The sequence below is a fragment of the Leptodactylus fuscus genome, chromosome 6 (genome assembly GCF_031893055.1).
Source record: "Leptodactylus fuscus isolate aLepFus1 chromosome 6, aLepFus1.hap2, whole genome shotgun sequence".
Lineage (NCBI taxonomy): Eukaryota > Metazoa > Chordata > Amphibia > Anura > Leptodactylidae > Leptodactylus > Leptodactylus fuscus.
The window spans coordinates 46,447,800-46,466,281 of NC_134270.1; the positions used below are offsets into that span (position 1 = coordinate 46,447,800).

An 18,482-nucleotide genomic window follows, 5' to 3' on the forward strand; every position below is an offset into this window, starting at 1 on the left:
GATTCCAGTCCCCCTCTCCGTATGAAAAATGTGGAGAGAAAAGCGCTGCAAGCTGCACTTTTCTCTCCATGTTTTTTTGTGCAGAACGCGAGCAGAAACCACAAAGAGCCCATTGTATTCTATGGGGTCCTAAGGTAACTACTTTTTTTTATGTGGATTAGGTTTCCGTTCAGGGGGTCCCCAAACAACGCCCCCAAACAGAAACCCATGCGCATATGTGAATCAAGCCTTAGATGGATAGGTATTCATCTAACAGACTGTCATGACTTTGGATTATCTTGTGACTGATAAAGTGTCTGAACACATACAGAGGGTTTGCGGCCAGGGCATTGGGGTGTAACGGCTGGAAAGGAGGATAATGACAATTTTCACCTAATAAGACATGTTAAGTTTTATCTGGGGTCTTATAATGTATTCTGGGGCAATTGAACTATGTTCCCTGAAATAAGGTGGGGTGGAATTTATACTGTGGGACCCAAATTAAGTGAGGCTTTATAATGTAAGGCCATATTAAGGCGACATTATATCTTGGGAGCCACATTAAGGGGGCATTATTCTGTTGGTTCATATAAAGGGGGGCATTATACTGTGAGAGCCGTATTAAGAGGATGTTATATTGTAGGGGCCACATTAAGAGAGCGTTTTACTATAGCACCACGTTAAGGAAGATATTACACTGTGGGGGCCATATTAAAGGGGGAAGTTATACTATGAAAGCATCATTAAGGGGGCATTATATTGTGGGGGCTATATTGAGGGGAATCATACTATGGGGACAAAGAGAAATTATATTGTTTGGGGACCACAAACAGCATAATACAATATGGGGGCACAAAGGGACATGGTTGGGAATTGGTAGAGCCAAAACTGGCATGGGTGGGGCTTGAAAGGTGGCTTGCAATATGTAAATTTTCTACCAGATGCTGCATGCGCCACTGATTTTGTCCCTCTTTCGCTCCTTTGAAAATTGGGAGGTACGAACCTATAAAGGTATTACTTCTATAGTAATTGTCTTCTTTGACATACTCACATTTATGATTACATCATTCTTTCTGGCTAACACAACATTGCACTATTTTCATGTACATCACAAAACAAGAATCATTGAAAGGGACGTGTTAATGACAAAAAAAATGACAAAAAAAAAGTGGAATAAGAGAATACAGCAGAATAAAAAGCAGAATACAAGGAGGGACTTTTATTGCTAATTGTGGCTAAGTATAGTAAAGGGGATAATTTACCATATTTTTCGGACTATAAGACGCACCTAGGTTTTAGAGGAGGAAAATAGGGAGAAAAATTTTGAAGCAAAAAAATGTGGTAAAATATTCAATAACTTAAATAATATTTGGGAGTTATAGTTTTGTAACAGCTGCAAGGGGGCATGCAACTGTACGGGGATACATAAGGCATTTTTTTTTCAGGGCCAGATGTACTTTTTAGCTATACCATTTCGGGGGAATGTCTATTGCTTTGGTCACTTTTTATTTAAATCTGAGGCAAAACTGTAAAAAAATGGTAGTTCGGCACTTTAGATTTTTTTTTCCCCGCTACGATGCTCACCGTACAGGAAAAATATTTTTATAAGTTTGTTTCGGATACAGGGATACCAGAGGTGTATGTGTATTGCAGCGATTTAGAATTTTCATATATATATATATATATATATATATATATATATATATATATATATATATATAATTTTTTTCTTTAACTATTTTATTAGTCCCCCTACAGGGCTTGAACCTGCAATCATTTCATTGCAAGTCCCATGCAGCCTATGGGAGATTCTGTACATTGCTATTCAGGCTGGTCATAAACCAGCCACAATAATAATATTACTATGACAGGCCTCCTGTCACAGAAACATGCTGCAGGAGCTGGCCTGCAAAGTGAAAGGTATGGGGCCTGTGGGGACCAGCCCCGGGTACTACTTCTACACTTTAGTTGTGGTTTTAACATAGTAATGCCCATGATCAGAGTGGACTCTGATTGCGGGCATTTGCTCCGGGTCTCCGCTGTACATTACAGAAGACCTTGTAGCTATGGCGACCACTCTGCAGCAGAGTGGCCATCATCATCTTCACAGATGATGGCTCACATCGCAGGGACATGCTTTCAGCCCAGGGCTTGCGGCATCGCCCCACTCCTCCTGCTGCAGGTAGCCCCGCTGCAGGAACTCATCGGCATCAGGAGTGGGGTGATGCTGTATCCCTGCTCCTCCGCCCCGCCCAAACAGCCCACATTCGGACTATAAGACACACCCCTATTTTCCTCCCAAATATGGTGAAAAAAGTTTTGTCTTATAGTCTGAAAAATACAGTACATTAATTACAAAGATACTAGGGATGTTATGAAGTCACAGCTTGCATATAAGAATCTTGGCATTAATTTTCACATTTCTTCATATTCCTCTTGCAGAGACTATCACTGTGACTGATGCCTTCATGTCTGTGTCTTAAGGTCAGATGTCATGGCTGCCGAGGAGTCAGGAGGAAGATCTCTGGTTGGATCAGATACATTCAATGAAGTGGTTTGATAGATGACCACAGTCTGAAACAAAACATATGAATATTGTACAAGCGATCGAAAAACAGAATCCACATAGACCTCAGCGATTACTCTGGGTGCATGACGTCACAGAGGAGGCCGAGAAAGAGTGATGGACGATGCGAGGAGGTCCAACAGAGGTGAGGTAAGAGGAGTATAAATGTTTTTTATTTTTTACCCCACTCCCAGGCCTTCATCTAGAGTATAATAATTTTACTTTTGGTCCTAACTTTTTTGACCTGAAATAAATTTTAGACCTGAGCCACCTGATCTGAATCAATTCTTGAGAGGGACCAGAAGTTTTCATTCCTCTACCTCCCATGCTCTACCCTTGGTCACATGACCAACTCCACTCTACTCCATGTACAAGCAGCAGGAGTAAAGTGCTTTTGTAGTCACAGAGCAGAGGCAGACGAGACTGAACACAGAGTTCTAGCATCCCACCTTGTTCTGCAAACCAAGTATTAATAGTTTATTTTTGCCAAATAACGTGGCGTTTTACAGTACCTGCAAAGTGGATGGCCTAACACCACACACTCGCTGCAGAAAAAAATACACAGTGGACATGCTGCGATTTAAAAAACTATTGTGTTTTTGTAAATTGCAGCATGTAAATTATTCCTCCGAAAACATCAATGGTTTACCTATATGTATAATTGAAGCAGAAAGTCCATAGAGGAAAACTCTGTGAACTTTCTGTGAAAAGCGATGTGGAAAAAAACATGATGTACTTTTTGGCTGTGGCCCACTACGTGGATGCACTGGTAAGATTTTTTCCCTGCATAACCAACTTTAACAACTGTATAGTCTTGTAAATCTATATAAACTGAATAACCTTTGTACGTATGAAAATATCTTCAATAGTCTTTGGCTGAAGCCCCATGTTACAAAAAAACAAAACAAAACAAAAAAACGCAGCATTTTACAGTACCTGCAAAGTGAATGAAATTAGGGCTAATACTATCCACACATTGCAGAAAAAAATATCCAAAGTGGAAAAGCTTACATTTTTGAAAATCGTAGCATGTCAAATTTACCTGCGGAAACGCTGGCGTTGTCCGTATAAGTATAATAAGGGCAGAAAGTCCACAGAGGAAAATGCAATGAAAAACGCTATGTTTTTTTTTCTGCAGCTTTTTTTTTCTGCTCCATTTCACTACATGGGGCCTCAGCCTTAAATTGTATTTGTTTTTTTGTTTACTGTGTAACCAAAATCCTTTTTTGATAACTGAACACCATCAACAAGCATGGGATGGAAACTAAGGAAGGTGCATCAAGTCAGGGGCTGGAGAGAGTAGTGGCAGTAGCTTGGGGACACTAAGCATACTGGGTCAATCTACAAGATGTGGCTAAGGGGGCGTTCACATGTCGGGTTTTTCTGTCCGCTTGAAAAGTCGGACATCTTTACAAGCGGACAGTGAAGGACAGGCACGGAGTGCAAAAGAACGCACCTGATCACCATTTAAATGAATGACAGGTGTTATGGACACAGCTAGTGTCCGCTCCTAATGTCCGTGCGAGATTTTGAACGGACACTAGGAGCGGACACTACCTGTCGGACACTGGCGGTAGTGTGAACGCCCCCTAAGACCCAGTAGCATAGCTAAAGTCTTGTGGGCCCTGGTGCAGTCTTTTTTTTCGGGGCCCCTTACCTCATCCTTACAGTGAATTCTTGATAGTGATGGTTATGGGAGCTAAGGAGTTTAATCCACCTTAGTGTGGTTAGGGTAATCTGTGGGTCTCCTTGGTTTATGGACCAGATGGAAGCTGCAGTCTTAATACTGATACCAGTGCTTATGGGCCCCCTAAGGCTCCTGGGCCCTGGTGTGACTGCATCCTCTGCACCCCTCACGTTATGCCCTTGCTAAGGCCCCATGTTGAGGAAACAGTGTTTTTTGCTGCAAAGTTTGCTGCTGTTTTTTGAGCCAAAATCTGCAACAAAAAAGCTGCATTTCCACAACAAGGTACCTCATACCCTTAGAAGGACATGTAGAAAATGACATTGTTATGGAATGAGTCCATTCTGGGGGGGACACTGTACAAGTTAAGCCTAGTTCACACGGGCACGGAATAGCGTATTTTGGTCCTGATTTTGACGCGGGAAGCCACGTCAAAATCTGAACCAAAATACGCCTGCCATTCTGGAGTAGGCGCAAAATGAATGGGCCTAGTCTGGAGGGTGCTGCCGCGAAGCAGACGTCATGGGAAGAAAGGGCAACTCGCTTCTTTTTTGCAACATGCCGCTCACGGAAAAAAGATCGCTAGTGGTCTACATAGATTACCATTGTGAGGGGGTGGATTATGATGTGGATTCCGCGCCAAAATCCGCCCCCTCTGTCCCCGTATGAACGAGCCCTTACATTGCTTTGTGTATGCATGAGACCTAACTTTACAAACACGTGTCCTCTTAGGATTTCTGGAAGTTACTATCCAGTTCCTTTAAAAATTGCAATAGACTATAAAATCGATAACTTACCACTTCCTGAAATGACGATCTGCACACAGTTTTACATGCAAACGCACTTGAAGATATAGCAATGCAGAACATCAGCATAAAAAGCAGTAAAAGAAATAAATTGATTCCGTCCATAGAAGTCTGAAAAGGAAAAATTTACAATTTCTGTAGACCAAGACGCACACAGGAATGTTATCTATGTTATATGAAAAAGCCTGTGAGGAACCTGAACATAGTACAACATAGTACAAGCACATATGTAAAGGATGTATATACAACTACTGTCACATTGCATCATTGTGGCTAAAATGAAGAATACCTATACAGATAGTTTTGGTATGAGATTAGTTTTGTGACTATTTGTGAGGGTAGGCCGTTCCAAACTTGTTCCAATGCAATTGGACCCCCTAGTATAATAATCGGAATCCCAGGGGAGATGAGGAAAAGCAACACTAATACTCACCTTGCCACACCAGGGCATCCTTGTAGCACCCCAAAGTATAATCATGGGCACATCTTCCTCTTGAGACCATCATTTCAGGTCGCCTTATGGAATAAACTGACTTTATAGGCAGCTACTTACTGTGTTATTGTAATAAGCAAGTGCCGATAATTTTTACCCATCTGTCCAATGTTTACTCATCTGAATTCAGCGCACTGTCGGCTTTCCCGATCTGTGCCCCGGGTAAAGCGCTATCGGTCCCGGTACAGTAGCGCTTTACAGTCAGAAGGGCGTTTCTGACTGTTAGCCAGAGACGCCCTTCTGCCCAGCAGCGCCTATCACGCTGTACTGTGGAGCGGGGAGGAACGCCCCCTCCCGCTCCTGATAACACTCATCTATGGACGAGCTGTGTGAGCAGAGGGAGGGGGCGTTCCTCCCCGCTCACACAGTACAGCACTATAGGCACTGCTGGGCAGAAAGGCGTCCCTGGCTAACTGTCAGAAACACCCTTCTGACTATAAAGCGCTACGGTACCGGGACCGATAGCGCTTTACCCGGGGCACAGATCGCGAAAGCCGACAGTGCGCTGAATTCAGCGCACTGTCAGCTTTCCAGCAGTATATAGAACTGCCTGTGCCCAATCTGATGAAAGGTCCTCTTTAAACATGTTGATTATAGCAGACAGACTACCAGGGGTATTTAGCTGGTTTCACTCAGTGTTCAACATTGCTATGACTAGGGGTCTTGTGCCCTGAAGTGCGTCAACGGGTTCATATATGGCGTTTTTTGTCTGTTGTATGGTATGGTTTTTAATATATTTTTTCTTTGTCTTGTGATGTTTTTTCATATTTGTTTTTTCATACTTCAAATTTAAGCTTTATATATTTGGAAATACTCCTTTCTTGCTTGATATTTGTCAGCTACAGCACACCCTGAAGGCAGCAGCGGAGGGCGGCCAGGTCAGGAGCGTGTACAGGTGAGTAGAAGTTATTGTAGTTGGCTGAGCAATTAATGCAATCCAAGACTAAGGAACCTCTAGTTAGAAACAGTTGGTCTCTTCATCTCTGAGTTAAGAGGATGAAGTGAGTCAGCACTATACAGTTCGGGAGAGTACAAGGAGACAGAGCCAGTGTCCATGTTTAGCCAGGCCTTTTGCTTCCCCCCAGCTGGGCTGCTGCAAGTGATGTTGCTCAATCAACTGGCTACCAATGAGTTTTTGATTTTTGTAAATAAAAAGAGAAAAATAATATTTACCGTGAGATAAAAATTTCCTAGACATTGGGCATCACTTTTATAATGTGCACAATGTGGCCACGATGAATGCACGAACTGTCCAAAACTAAGATCAATCGCAGAAAGAATGATTCCACAAGCTGCAGCCAGAGAGCTGATGATGTTCATCACCAAGATTGATGTTACCTAGAACACAAAATAAGAGTTGTCTGCTTAAGGGAATATGGAGTTAGGCTAAGGCCCCACATAGTGGACTGCAGCAAAAAGTGCTGTGGGAAAACCACGGAGGAAACGCATAGAAAGGTTTCCTCTACGAACGTTGGGAGACAAGATATTTAATGGATGATAATCAACAAAAGAGTAATAAAAGAGTCTTTTGCTCTAGAGCACTTAGCGTGTAAGTGTTATACATAGATGGCACGTTGATTTTAATGGGCATTCTGTAATACTTAATTTCTCCTGTGGGGGTGCTCTATTTCAAAAGTCTAGATATACCCTAGTCTTATTAACAATAAGAAAAAAACACAGCCCACTCACAGTATTTGCCAATGTTGTTTGTACCGACACTTGATCCCAATTCACTGGAAGGAGATGCATGGGTTTTAATACCTCATGATTGAGGAGAAAATATTCTCCGAAACGCGTCAGCCAGACGCCGGTTTACATTATGTGTTTTGCATATAGTTTTTAATTAATCTCTTTTTGCAATGAGATGTTTTTTCAATTAAAAGTTACGTTTTAACTGGATCAAGGGATCGATTCCTGGATATTTTTTTCTTTTGTCGTCTAGTCTTAATAAGGTATATGTCCTGGTCTTCCATCACCGCAGGTAAGTTTCTTTCTAAGGCTGTTGGTAGAGGTAAGGCTTTATATATTTCTGTATAGCTCTCATTGAATTCAGTGAGAGCTTGAAAGGGTTTTCCCACCTCCCTCTCTCAGCAGTTTGCCTGCTGCATCTTTTTCTCACTTCCTGTATTCTTCAACAAGTTGGGGTGTGGGCTTTGACTGTTTGATGGACAGGACACTATGAGACAGGACACTAGAGATAGATATTGCCTTTACCATAAACAGTTATTTATTATCATGACTAGAAATCTAATATAAATTAAGATCATATGCACAGTAAATGTATATTATATGACAGAGGTTTGGAGAGAAAAATAAACTTACTTGCTGCCAGGACTGACAAGGGACTTGCAGTAAACTCAATATCCCCCATAGAAAGATACACACTGTCCAAGCCTTTATCAGCAAACTTTAATTATCTGACCTGATTACCCGAGACCTAATAGCAGGAGATAATTGCTCTAAGAGCAAATGTAATCCGAGAACTCACTCCCTTTCAGAGAGCCATGAGTCTCTTCTTCTGTCCTATTAGCCTACATAAGGAGGTAGAACAGGCCGGGTACCCTGACAACATTGTGTAAACAATGGGTGGATTAATTTCACATAGCAAACAAATGAAGCAGCATTGCTAAGACAATGTATTTAGGAAAAATCTTGAATTTACATTAGCCAGCAGGTTAGATAGGACCCATGAAATTGGAAGCCTTTACCATTTGATAAAAAACTGAATAACACAGAGAAATACCCTTTACTAACACTTTAAAGACCCTGCCATTCCAGCACCACTTTTTCAGTCCCTACTGCCAAAGTCCATACTGGACCAGCAGCAATGACTTCACATTCATTAGACTACCGCATCTAGTCACTTGCCTCAGTGATCGTGTGTATGGCATAAGAACACCATACATTTATTGTAGATGCTGGGTCTTTAAACATAATGCCTGCTGTTATGGAAATATCCATGATTGTGGTTGCTAATTAAGAGGCCGGAGGCTCCCTTTGATGACTGAAGGCTCACTGCAATGAGATTGTGGTGGCCAGGAGCCTTCTGAATGCTAACAGGCCTGACATTGTGTAGTTCCTACTAAAGAGTCAGGATTTAATAGGAACTTGGTGATTTTAACAGAAGGTGCATTCAATAGTATAATATTACAGTCTGTGGTATAATTGGTTTATCCCCATGATCATATTGCACTGCAGGTGTGGTCCTTCGGACACAGAGAGATCCCCTGGAAGTTGCTGGTGAGTGCCTACTCCTGTGGCTGCCATGGGGTAATGGAGCTCCGGAGCCTGCTTCATATACCCTACACCATTGGATTTCAACCATGTTAGGGTATGTTCACACAAATGAATTTGGTGCTGATTCTGAAATGGATTTCTGCAGACTGATAAACAGAGAGGACAACTATATTTCTTCTTTACTTTTAGGATTAATTTCTAGGCAGAGCATCCCTTTAAAGGAGACCCCACTGATGACTTTTACACTATTTTGTTCTTACCTTTCCTACTGCTGGTTTCACTGAAGCAACCACTGACCGTGATCCGGAGATAATAAACTATAAAAATGAGATCAAGAAAGAAAATAATTATAGATTAAGATACAGAAGATAATATACATGTTGAGAAGTATATGAATGATCATAAAGTTTTCTTTTTTGTTTCTTCTTTTATTGACAGTGCCCAAAACCAGTTTCTGGTATTGCAGCTTATTCCCAATTAATGTGATTGAGATGCAACAACAATGCCAATGGCCCAAGGTGAGGTTGATTTCTACCAAAAAAATTGAAAAGACAGAAAACCAAAAGAGTCTTTTTTTGTAATCTTTTTAGTCCCCCTTGAGTCGCTTCAGGTGAACTGCATGAAATGCAACAAATATTTGTGAGTTTCAGTCCTCTGGTTCTGACTTAGACCCCAGAGCAGTGGCGTAACTAGGAATGGCGGGGCCCCGTGGCGAACTTTTGACATGGGGCCCCCCCGACACCGAAGATCTCGACCGAGTCCCTCCTACGCATTCCTGTGCGCTCTATTATGTCCCATAGTGGCCCCTGCACACAGTATTATGTCCCTTAGTGGCCCCTGCACACAGTATTATACCCAATAGTGGCCCCTGCACACAGTATTATACCCAATAGTGGCCACTGCACACAGTATTATGTCCCTTAGTGGCCCCTGCACACAGTATTATGTCCCTTAGAGGCCCCTGCACACAGTATTATACCCAATAGTGGCCCCTGCACACAGTATTATGTCCCTTAGAGGCCCCTGCACACAGTATTATACCCAATAGTGGCCCCCTGCACACAGTATTATGTCCCTTAGTGGCCCCTACAGGACTAAATACTGTCACCGATGACCGCTATACCAGGACAAATTGTGGATAAAAAAAAATCTGGTCCTGTGCATTACAATTTAGTAACTTCATGTGCCTCATATTAATAACAGTTAACCCTATCATGTCCCTCACATTAAGCCTTGTGTGCCTCACATAAGAGTTACTGATATGTGAGAGACATGGAGGTAATAATAAAGTATCTTCATTACTATTACCCCCAAATGTCTCACATATCAGTAACTCTTATGGTGAGGCAAACAGGGGTTAATGTGAGGGAGATGATGGGGTTAACTGCTATTACTATGAGGCACATGGAGTTACTAAAACACAAGTAATCCCCCCAAATGCCTGATAGTAATAAGTACAGTAACCCCAGTACGTACCTGTGTAGCTTCAGTTTCATGTTCCTGGAGCAGCTTCTTCCTCTTCTCTTCTGTGCTGGACGGCAGGGATAAGCCCCGCCTCCTCCTCTCATTGGTGGGCGGAGGACAGCAGAGAAAGGGAGGGGGGAGAGAGGGGGAACGTCCTGCAGCGCTGACAGGAGCCAGACCTGCAGCTCCTGTGTCTCAGCCGTTGCTGCAGCTTCGGGGCCCCCTGTTGGTGGAAAGTATTCCACCAACAGGGGACCCCGATCATTATACTCGGGGGTCCGAAAAGACCTCCGAGCATAATGATAGCAGCGGTAGCCCCTAATGTCCCGGGCCCTGTGGCAGCTGCTACCGCTGCTATGGTGGTAGTTACGCCACTGCCCCAGAGTATAATAAGTAGAGGCCCAGGGCCCAATCACAGGCCCCAGTAGTGACCCCTGGGGTACGTGACCTCAGTCTCAGGCCGGAAGAGCCATGAAAAGGATGATGGGGATCGTCAGAAGCCCAGGAGAGGCAACTATAAAGATTTGTTATTTTTAATCACTTCCCCTGGGCAGGCATCTAAAGGACTCAGTGACATGTACAGACATAATATGACATCAGGCTTGTACAGCTTGTTGTGGAACCAGGTGGGCCCCGTACCCCACCAGGCCAGTTGCGGTCACAGTCCCTGCAACCACAATCATTACACATAGATGCATCAGAGGTGTAACTTGACGCTCCTGGGTCCCAAAACAAATTATATCATTTTCCTGCTAATGGACTCCCTTAAAGTGTGATAAACACAGAAGCGAATTCTTATCAGTGTGAAAATATTTCAGCTTAAATGTGTGTTTGTTACCCCTTAGGAGGAGAGGAATAAAAACCAGAGAATGAGATGTCAGACTGATTTCTCTCTGAGTGTGCACAGTATCAGAAAAAGTGCAGAGTTGAGGATTTTTAATATTCTAGTAAATAATAAATTTTTAGCCCATAATAGGATTAATGTAATAATAAAGCAATGCTCCTAAAAGGGGTCTTTAGGCTGATAAAGTACCTGGTCTCAGGTGCAACTGCTACTTCTTCACACCCTACAACTACATTCCAGCTTATTTACTACAGTCGTTTTAGGTAATTATTTGATCATTTCTTCCATTGCTGAGAAGTTTGTACTGTCCTTGCACAGACTCCATGGTGGGCTAGTGGTGGGTTTGTTGTGATACACAGCAGTCAACCAGAAGAAGCAGAGATGCAGACGGGAGAAAGAGAGTAGCAGCATGAACCAATAACTACCTATAGACTGTATAGATATGCTCTGTCCAGTGGCGTAACTAGGAATGGCGGGACCCCGTGGCGAACTTTTGACATGGGGGCCCCCCCTTCCTGACCGACACCGAAGACCTTGACCAACCCCCCCCCCCATGCCGCATTCCTGCGCGCTCTTTTATGTCCCTCAGTGGCCCCTGCACACAGTATTACACCCCATTGTGGCCCCTGCACACAGGATTATGCCCCATAATGAACACCCATGAACAATTATTATACTCTGGGGTATTTTCAGACCCCAGAGTATAATAATCAGAGACCAAGGGGAGACACAGACATAAAAAAAGCTACACACCTGTTTCCAGCTCCACTGCAGTCTGTGGTGGTGTTGGCCATCTTTAATAATGCATGGATGTCACATGACATTTCATGCCCTCCTTCCATCTGCCCCCAGTTTCATTCACCCCTCATCTCTACCCCCATTTTCATGTCCTCCCCTCCATCTTCCCCTAGGTTACTGTTGCTCCTCAATTGCTCCACACCACACATACATACTCACTCACACACAGACACACACTCTCCATCCTGCATCTCACATCCCCCTCCCCTTCAGTACAATACAATACACAGAGCGCCCCCTGACTACTATTACACAGTTATTAGTAACAACAATTGCAGGCAAGTCTGAATACAAACAATGTGTAGAGTACTGATCCATCTACTGACACTGACCTCCCCCTCCTCCTAATACACAGATCTCAGGACACTGCCCCCTCCTCCTAATACACAGATATCAGGACACTGTCCTCTCCCCTCCTCCACACCACACATACATACACACACACACACACACACACACACACACACACACATAGACACAGACACACTCTCCATCCTGCATCTCCCATTACCCCTCCCCCTCAGTACTTAGCACCACATCTCTCCTTCTCTTCATCTCCTGCAGGACTGCACGGGCTATAAAGACACCTAGTCATGTGACGGCTGACGTCACACAAGGTCCTTCATCTAGAGGTCCTACAAGCTCCCCCCCCCCCCCCCGATCTTATCGCAGTTACAACAGTTTGTCTGTGATAAGAGCGGTGGTAGCAGGGCTAGCTGTCGCTGGGCCCCTAATGTCCTGGGCCCTGTGGCAGCTGCCTCTGCTGCTATGGTGGTAGTTATGCCACTGGCTCTGTCCTATTGAATCTGAGCTGTCAGGCCGCAAATACACAGGTAGATAAATAGCAGGAAAGCAACACAACCGGACATTTGCTTTAAATGTGCACATCTTACCAATAATCCAGACCAGATAAGGATACCAGAGATGACCACAAGTCCCATAAAACTCTCTATATCTATGAGTATTGTCAAAACAATCCCAATGGATATAAGAAGAATTCCTGTAAATATCTGTGTTGTCTGCAAAATAAGAGAAATTCATTTCCACTATTTACGGTATACAGTAACTGTAGAAGGTCAACAAGTAAAAATATGGAAATTAATAGAAAGATATTAGTGAATAATATGGGGATTACAATATTTATGTCAGAAAAAATAGACGGAAAATAATATAAACATAAAGCATAAAAACAAAACACAGGCTTCTTACATTTCTTTGCAACCAATTATTTTCTTCCTCCCTTATTAACCCCTTAAAGAGAACCTTCCACCACCTTCAACAAGTTCACATCATGTAATCATCATGTAATAGCTGCTGATTCACTGATTCTGGCACAGTTGGAATTTTTTCTCTAGCCCCCACCGTTCCCGAGCAATCATTGCTGTTATTTTTATTTTGCCTGATATACTATTTAGGCTCTGTACTATCAGGAGGGAGGTGTCAGGCAGGAGCAGACAAGGGGGTGTGATTCTGAGCTCTAACACTGCCTTCCTTCCTGTTTGGGAATGGTGGGGGCTAGAGAAATAATTCCAATGGTGCTGGAATCAGTGGAGCAGCTTCTATTAACAGATGCTGAGAATTTGAATTGTTGGAGGTGGTGAAAGGTTTATTTAACCCTTTCCTGATATCTAGTACGGCAGATGCTGGGTGTTTAACCCCTTCCCGACATGCGCCGTAATAGTACGGCGCATGTTGGGTCTGTAACTATGGCGACCGCCCGGGAGCCGGGCGGCCGCCATAGCCGCCGGGTGTCTACTGCTTTAAGCAGTAGACAACCGGCTCTAATGCCTCCGATCGGAACGATCGGAGGCATTAACCCCTCCGGCGCCACGGTCATGGGCGCCGCCATTTTGGCTGGGATCGCCGGCTCCTGGAGCATGCTCCAGGGCTGACGTCCCTTTGCCATGACAGCCGGGAGCCTTGTACAGGCTCCCAGGCTTGTCTGCAAAGCCTCTCTTTTGCAGGCTGGTCTATGCAGCCTGCAAAAGAAAGGATGCTTTTTTGCAATGCATTGCAATGCATTGCATTAGTGATCAGACCCCCTGGGGTTCAACACCCCTAGGGGGTCTAATAAATGCAAAATAAAAATAAAAAAAAAAGTTAAAAAAAATATAAAAAAATATAAAAAGAATTAAAAGTTCAAATCACCCCCCTTTCCCTAGAACACATATAAAAGTAGTTAAAAACTGTGAAACATATACATGTTAGGTATCCCCGCGTCCAAAATCGCCCGCTCTACAAATCTATAAAAATATTTTTCCTGTTCGGTAAACGCCGTAGCGGGAAAAATAGTTGAAAGTGCCAAACCGCCGTTTTTTCACTGTTTTGATTCTGACAAAAATTTGGATAAAAAGTGATCAAAGCAATAACATTTCCCAAAAATGGTAGAACTAAAAAGTACACCTGGCCCCGCAAAAAAAGACGCCCTATGCATCCTCGTACACTTACGTATAAAAAAGTTACGGCCGTCGGAATATGGCGACTTTTAGAAAAAATTTTTTTTAACACAGTTTTGGAATTTTTTTAGGGGTCAAAATGTAAATAAAACCATATAAATTTGGTATCCCTGGAACCGTACCGAAACACAGAATATAGGGGACATGTCATTTTGGCTGCACAGTAAACGCCGTAAAACCAAAGCCCGTAAGAAAGTCGCAGAAATGCATTTTTTCTTCAAATCCACCCCATTCTGAATTTTTTTCCTGCTTCCCAGTACATTATATAGAATAATTAATGGTGGCATCATGAAGAAAAAATTGTCCCTCAAAAATTAAGACCTCATATGGCTCTGGGAGCGGAGAAATAAAAAAGTTATGGGGTTTAGAAGGAGGGGAGTCAAAAACGAAAATCAAAAAATGCCATCGGCGGGAAGGGGTTAAAGATGGTGGCCATTCGGGAGCAGGGCGGTCGCAATAGCCTCCGGGAGTCTGCTGTGTTATACAGCAGACACCCGGTGCTGATGCGTGATTGGTGCCCACACTGATCCAGGGGATTAACCCCTTTGGTGCCTCAGTCACAGCTGAAGCTGAAGAATTCTCTCAGTGCCTGATGTGCTCTGAGAAATCTGTCTACAGATGTCTAGAGCCTGTGAGGAGAAATCAGGTCCTTCCCTCTTCATTCACTGTGTGAAGTGAATCCAGTACCTTCCTCCTCCACATATTGTGAACTCACATCATAAGCATGAATGTATCTATGGATGGAACTTTTCTAGCGACAGTTAGTGAAGTTCAAATTAGCTGAAAGGGAGACAATCAATGGCAGGAAAGTGATATCCTATCTAAGTCTGTGTTTGTATACTCATAGGTTGCCACAATCTGTCATTATTTCCATGCCATACAAAGATCCTATATAGGCATTGTGCTCAAGTCACCTACACATATATACAGTATCCACATGTACTACTTATTTCAGTGAAAATCATAGCAGTAGGTGTGTTTCAAGGCAAAATTCTCCTACAGGTAAACCAACAACCCCATGGCCAGCTCACCTCTAATAAAAGCTGTGTGAAATGGACCTACCCCCAGAACTTCAGGTTCTCCGCGATAAAATGCAACAACTGGCTTGGGCATGCTGGCTGGAACACTGGACAACTGTCCTTCTTCAGGTTTATCATTTTGTCTCACTTGAGAGATGATCACAAATTCACCTGTATTTGCTTTGTCTGGAGACATGGCTCCTAAATGTTAAAAGAATCGGCAGATTAATTTGATGAATTTAAGCTTATATATTATATACTTACATAGTAGATGAGGTTGTATGAAGACATCAGTCCATCAAGTCCAACCTATAACCCTACAGTCCCCTACAGTGTTGATCCAGACGGAGGCAAAAAAAACCCCCATGAGGCTCAGGCCAATTGCCCCATTTCAGGGGGAAAAATACCTTCCCGACTCCAATCTGGCAGTCAGTATAAGACCCTGGCTCAACGTGTCCTTAAAATCTAGAGTCCATAACCTGTTATACTTTTCTCTTCAAGAAAGGCATCCAGGCCCTCCTTGAACTTGTTTAATGAATCCACCATCACCACTTCCTGGGCAGAGACTTTCAGAGCCTCACTGTTCTTACTGTAAAGAATCCCCTTCTATGTTGCTGGTGAAACTTTCTCTCCTCCAGACGTAGAGGATGTCTGTAGTCCAGACTCTTTAGCTCCCTAGTAACATCTAATGTATCTGTCTGCAGTCCAGACTCTTTAGCTCCTCTAGTACCTTATGTCCTGATCTCAAGACTCATCTGGTGTTTTCCTGACCGCTGGTTCAGAGGGATTGAGAAACTGTTTACATGAATGGCTGAACATTCAGGTTGCTTCATGTAGGAGGAGCAGTTGCGTATTCTGTGTTACTGGGACGTGTGCCAGCTCAAGAGCGTTTGTCATTTGCTTTTCTGAACTCATATTTGGACAGAAACAAAAGTATTATATTTAAGATGTGACATTATCATGTGCCATGTTATAGTACTTGTGAGGAAAACTCCTGTGCAGTACAATACCGTATTCATACGTCATCAATGTGCGGATATGTAATGTCTGTTATAATCATGGATAACACTGCAGCTGCTTATCTGCGGGTAATTTCCTGTTCATGGTCCATCACTCTTTTATGTGCATGAGAAACAGATCAACTTTTTTTTCTGTTTACTATACTTTTCAATGTCTATGGATCCATGACACACATATTCATGCTGCTTTTTTTCAGAGAGACATAGACTTACATTGATGTTATGCATCAGTTAGGGTTGAGCCAATCTTGAGATTTCAGGATCGATTTTAAAATCCGATTTCCGATCATTTTCCAGCTGATCCCGATCGTGAAATTTACTCGATCGTTGATCGGGATCTGATCTTTTCCGATCCCGATCGCTCAACCCTAGCATCAGTGAATAAAAATAAGCCTGTAAGTACAAGCTGCTGTGAGTGCAGGGGTTAAATACAACAATGTACATGCTTCTGGGAGTGAAGGAGTTAATATCCCATGTAACAACTGCTGGGAATTGGAGGGGTTAATACAAGAATGTTAATAATGGCCTATATCAGGTGGTCCATTCAGTAGCAATTGAAATCTATTTCAGCTGTGGACTGATTGTATATTGTAGTCATTATTGGCACCAGTAGATTTGTTGAGTTGTAAAGTTTTTAAGAAAAGTGACATGCACAAGTCACAATTTTGTGGCTTTGTTTCAAATATTACTACTTTTGACTAGAGATGAGTAAAATGATTTGGATAGAACTGGATTGGACCCAAAATTTCCAAAACATTTGGGGTTCATCACCCATGAAACACTATTATATTCTTGTCTATTGACAGACCCCAGAGTATATGTGGAGGACCAGGGCAGGTGAGCAAAACTAGCACACAGTTATAGTCACCTTGTCTCACCTCTCCCGGGAACCAAGCGGTGTGACAGGTCTCAGCACTGGCTCTGTGGTGTGTGACATCAGCCAGAGTTAGGAAGAGGTCTGAAGAGGACATCGGTGGACAACCCGAAACTGCAAGGATGCCCAGGATAAATGAAGCATGCTCACCCCAGAATATAATTACTGTGTTTCTCCAAAAATAAGTCATGAACAAAACATTTGATCACTTTTTATTTCAATTTTTATCAGAGGTGAAACTGCAAAAAAATGGCAGTTCAGCACTTTTGACTTTCTTTTTTCTCGCTACAGCATTCACCATACAGGAAAAAATATTGTTATAAGTTTGTAGATGGGGCGTTTTCTGACACGGTGATACCTAATTTGTACTATTAGAACTATAACAGTAAAGTGAAAAGTAAAAGGAAAGTGGGGGGACTTGAACTTTTATGGTTTTGGTTTTTTTCTATATTTTTTTAACTTTTTTTTTCACTATTAACCCCTCCTAGGGGGCTTGAACTTGCAATTGTCCCATAAATTGCAATACAACGTACAGAGCCCAGGAGAGGTGAGTAACACTGTTACTATTACTGATCATTATATCTAGGATGTGTGTGCAGGGGCTACTATGAGACATTATACTGTATGGAAGGGCCACTGTGAGACATTATACTGTGTATAGAGGTCATTAAGGGCCATTATACTGTACGGAGGCCAATGTGGGACATTTACAATATAAACTATGGGATTTTATTCCTTATGAGGTTTTCCAGAAATTGGACATTTTCCAGAGGGGCCAAGGCAGGTGTATCATTAAGGGAAAAAATCATATCTAGCTTTCCCCAGCATTTCAATGCATACACTATTTTTGAGTTACTGGCTTACCAAAACTCTGGGATGCCGACAGGTAGATCCAGCACACAGGGTAGTGGAGAAAGCAGAAGACAGCTTTAAGCAGTCATAGTGAAGGAGGAAAGACAGAGAGATGTTTATGTTTTTAGAGGGGTCAAAGGTCACCTAAAGATGGGGACAACACTAACAGATAAACCGGTGATGCTCCTGTCTCCATGGCGGTTGTAGTCAGACCCAATGGGCCACTTTTCACCATCTGTGCTTTTCTTCTGTGAGACTGTCTGTCAGCTCTCTTCCAAGGAGAAGCAGCTAAATTGCAATGGTTCAGCTGAAGGCGGGGGACCCCATGTTGAATGAGGGCCTAGGGCAGTTGCCCGATTTGGCAACCTAATGCTGGCCCAAAGTGACAAAC

The 18,482-nt window shown here is 42.9% G+C and overlaps 1 protein-coding gene across 2 annotated transcripts; it reads right to left on the reverse strand.

Annotated features, from left to right (window-relative positions):
• Window positions 1–1,751: 1,751 nt before the first annotated feature.
• LOC142210598 (membrane-spanning 4-domains subfamily A member 4A-like) lies at window positions 1,752–16,162 on the reverse strand. Of its 2 annotated transcripts, XM_075279871.1 has the most exons (7): window positions 16,077–16,162; window positions 15,390–15,547; window positions 12,765–12,890; window positions 9,026–9,082; window positions 6,702–6,866; window positions 5,027–5,146; window positions 1,753–2,553 (listed from the first exon to the last, which is right to left on the reverse strand). In XM_075279871.1, the coding sequence occupies exons 2-7, from the start codon at window positions 15,540–15,542 to the stop codon at window positions 2,446–2,448; spliced, it is 729 nt and encodes a 242-aa protein (XP_075135972.1). In that variant the 5' UTR covers window positions 15,543–15,547; window positions 16,077–16,162; the 3' UTR covers window positions 1,753–2,445. The 2 variants fall into 2 exon arrangements, with proteins under 2 accessions (XP_075135973.1, XP_075135972.1); XM_075279872.1 differs by lacking the exon at window positions 5,027–5,146 and having other exon boundaries at window positions 1,752–2,553.
• Window positions 16,163–18,482: the final 2,320 nt, after the last annotated feature.

Excerpts from the sequence above, each read along its gene's own strand:
- LOC142210598 (XM_075279871.1), bottom strand. The coding sequence starts at position 15,542 with ATGTCTCCAGACAAAGCAAATACAGGTGAATTTGTGATCATCTCTCAA. Across the intron at positions 9,083-12,764 it reads TTATCTGGTCTGGATTATTG|TTTATTATCTCCGGATCACG; the intron begins GTAAGATGTGCA and ends TCATTTTTATAG. Across the intron at positions 5,147-6,701 it reads TAGGAAATTTTTATCTCACG|ACTTCTATGGACGGAATCAA; the intron begins GTAAATATTATT and ends TTTCCTTTTCAG.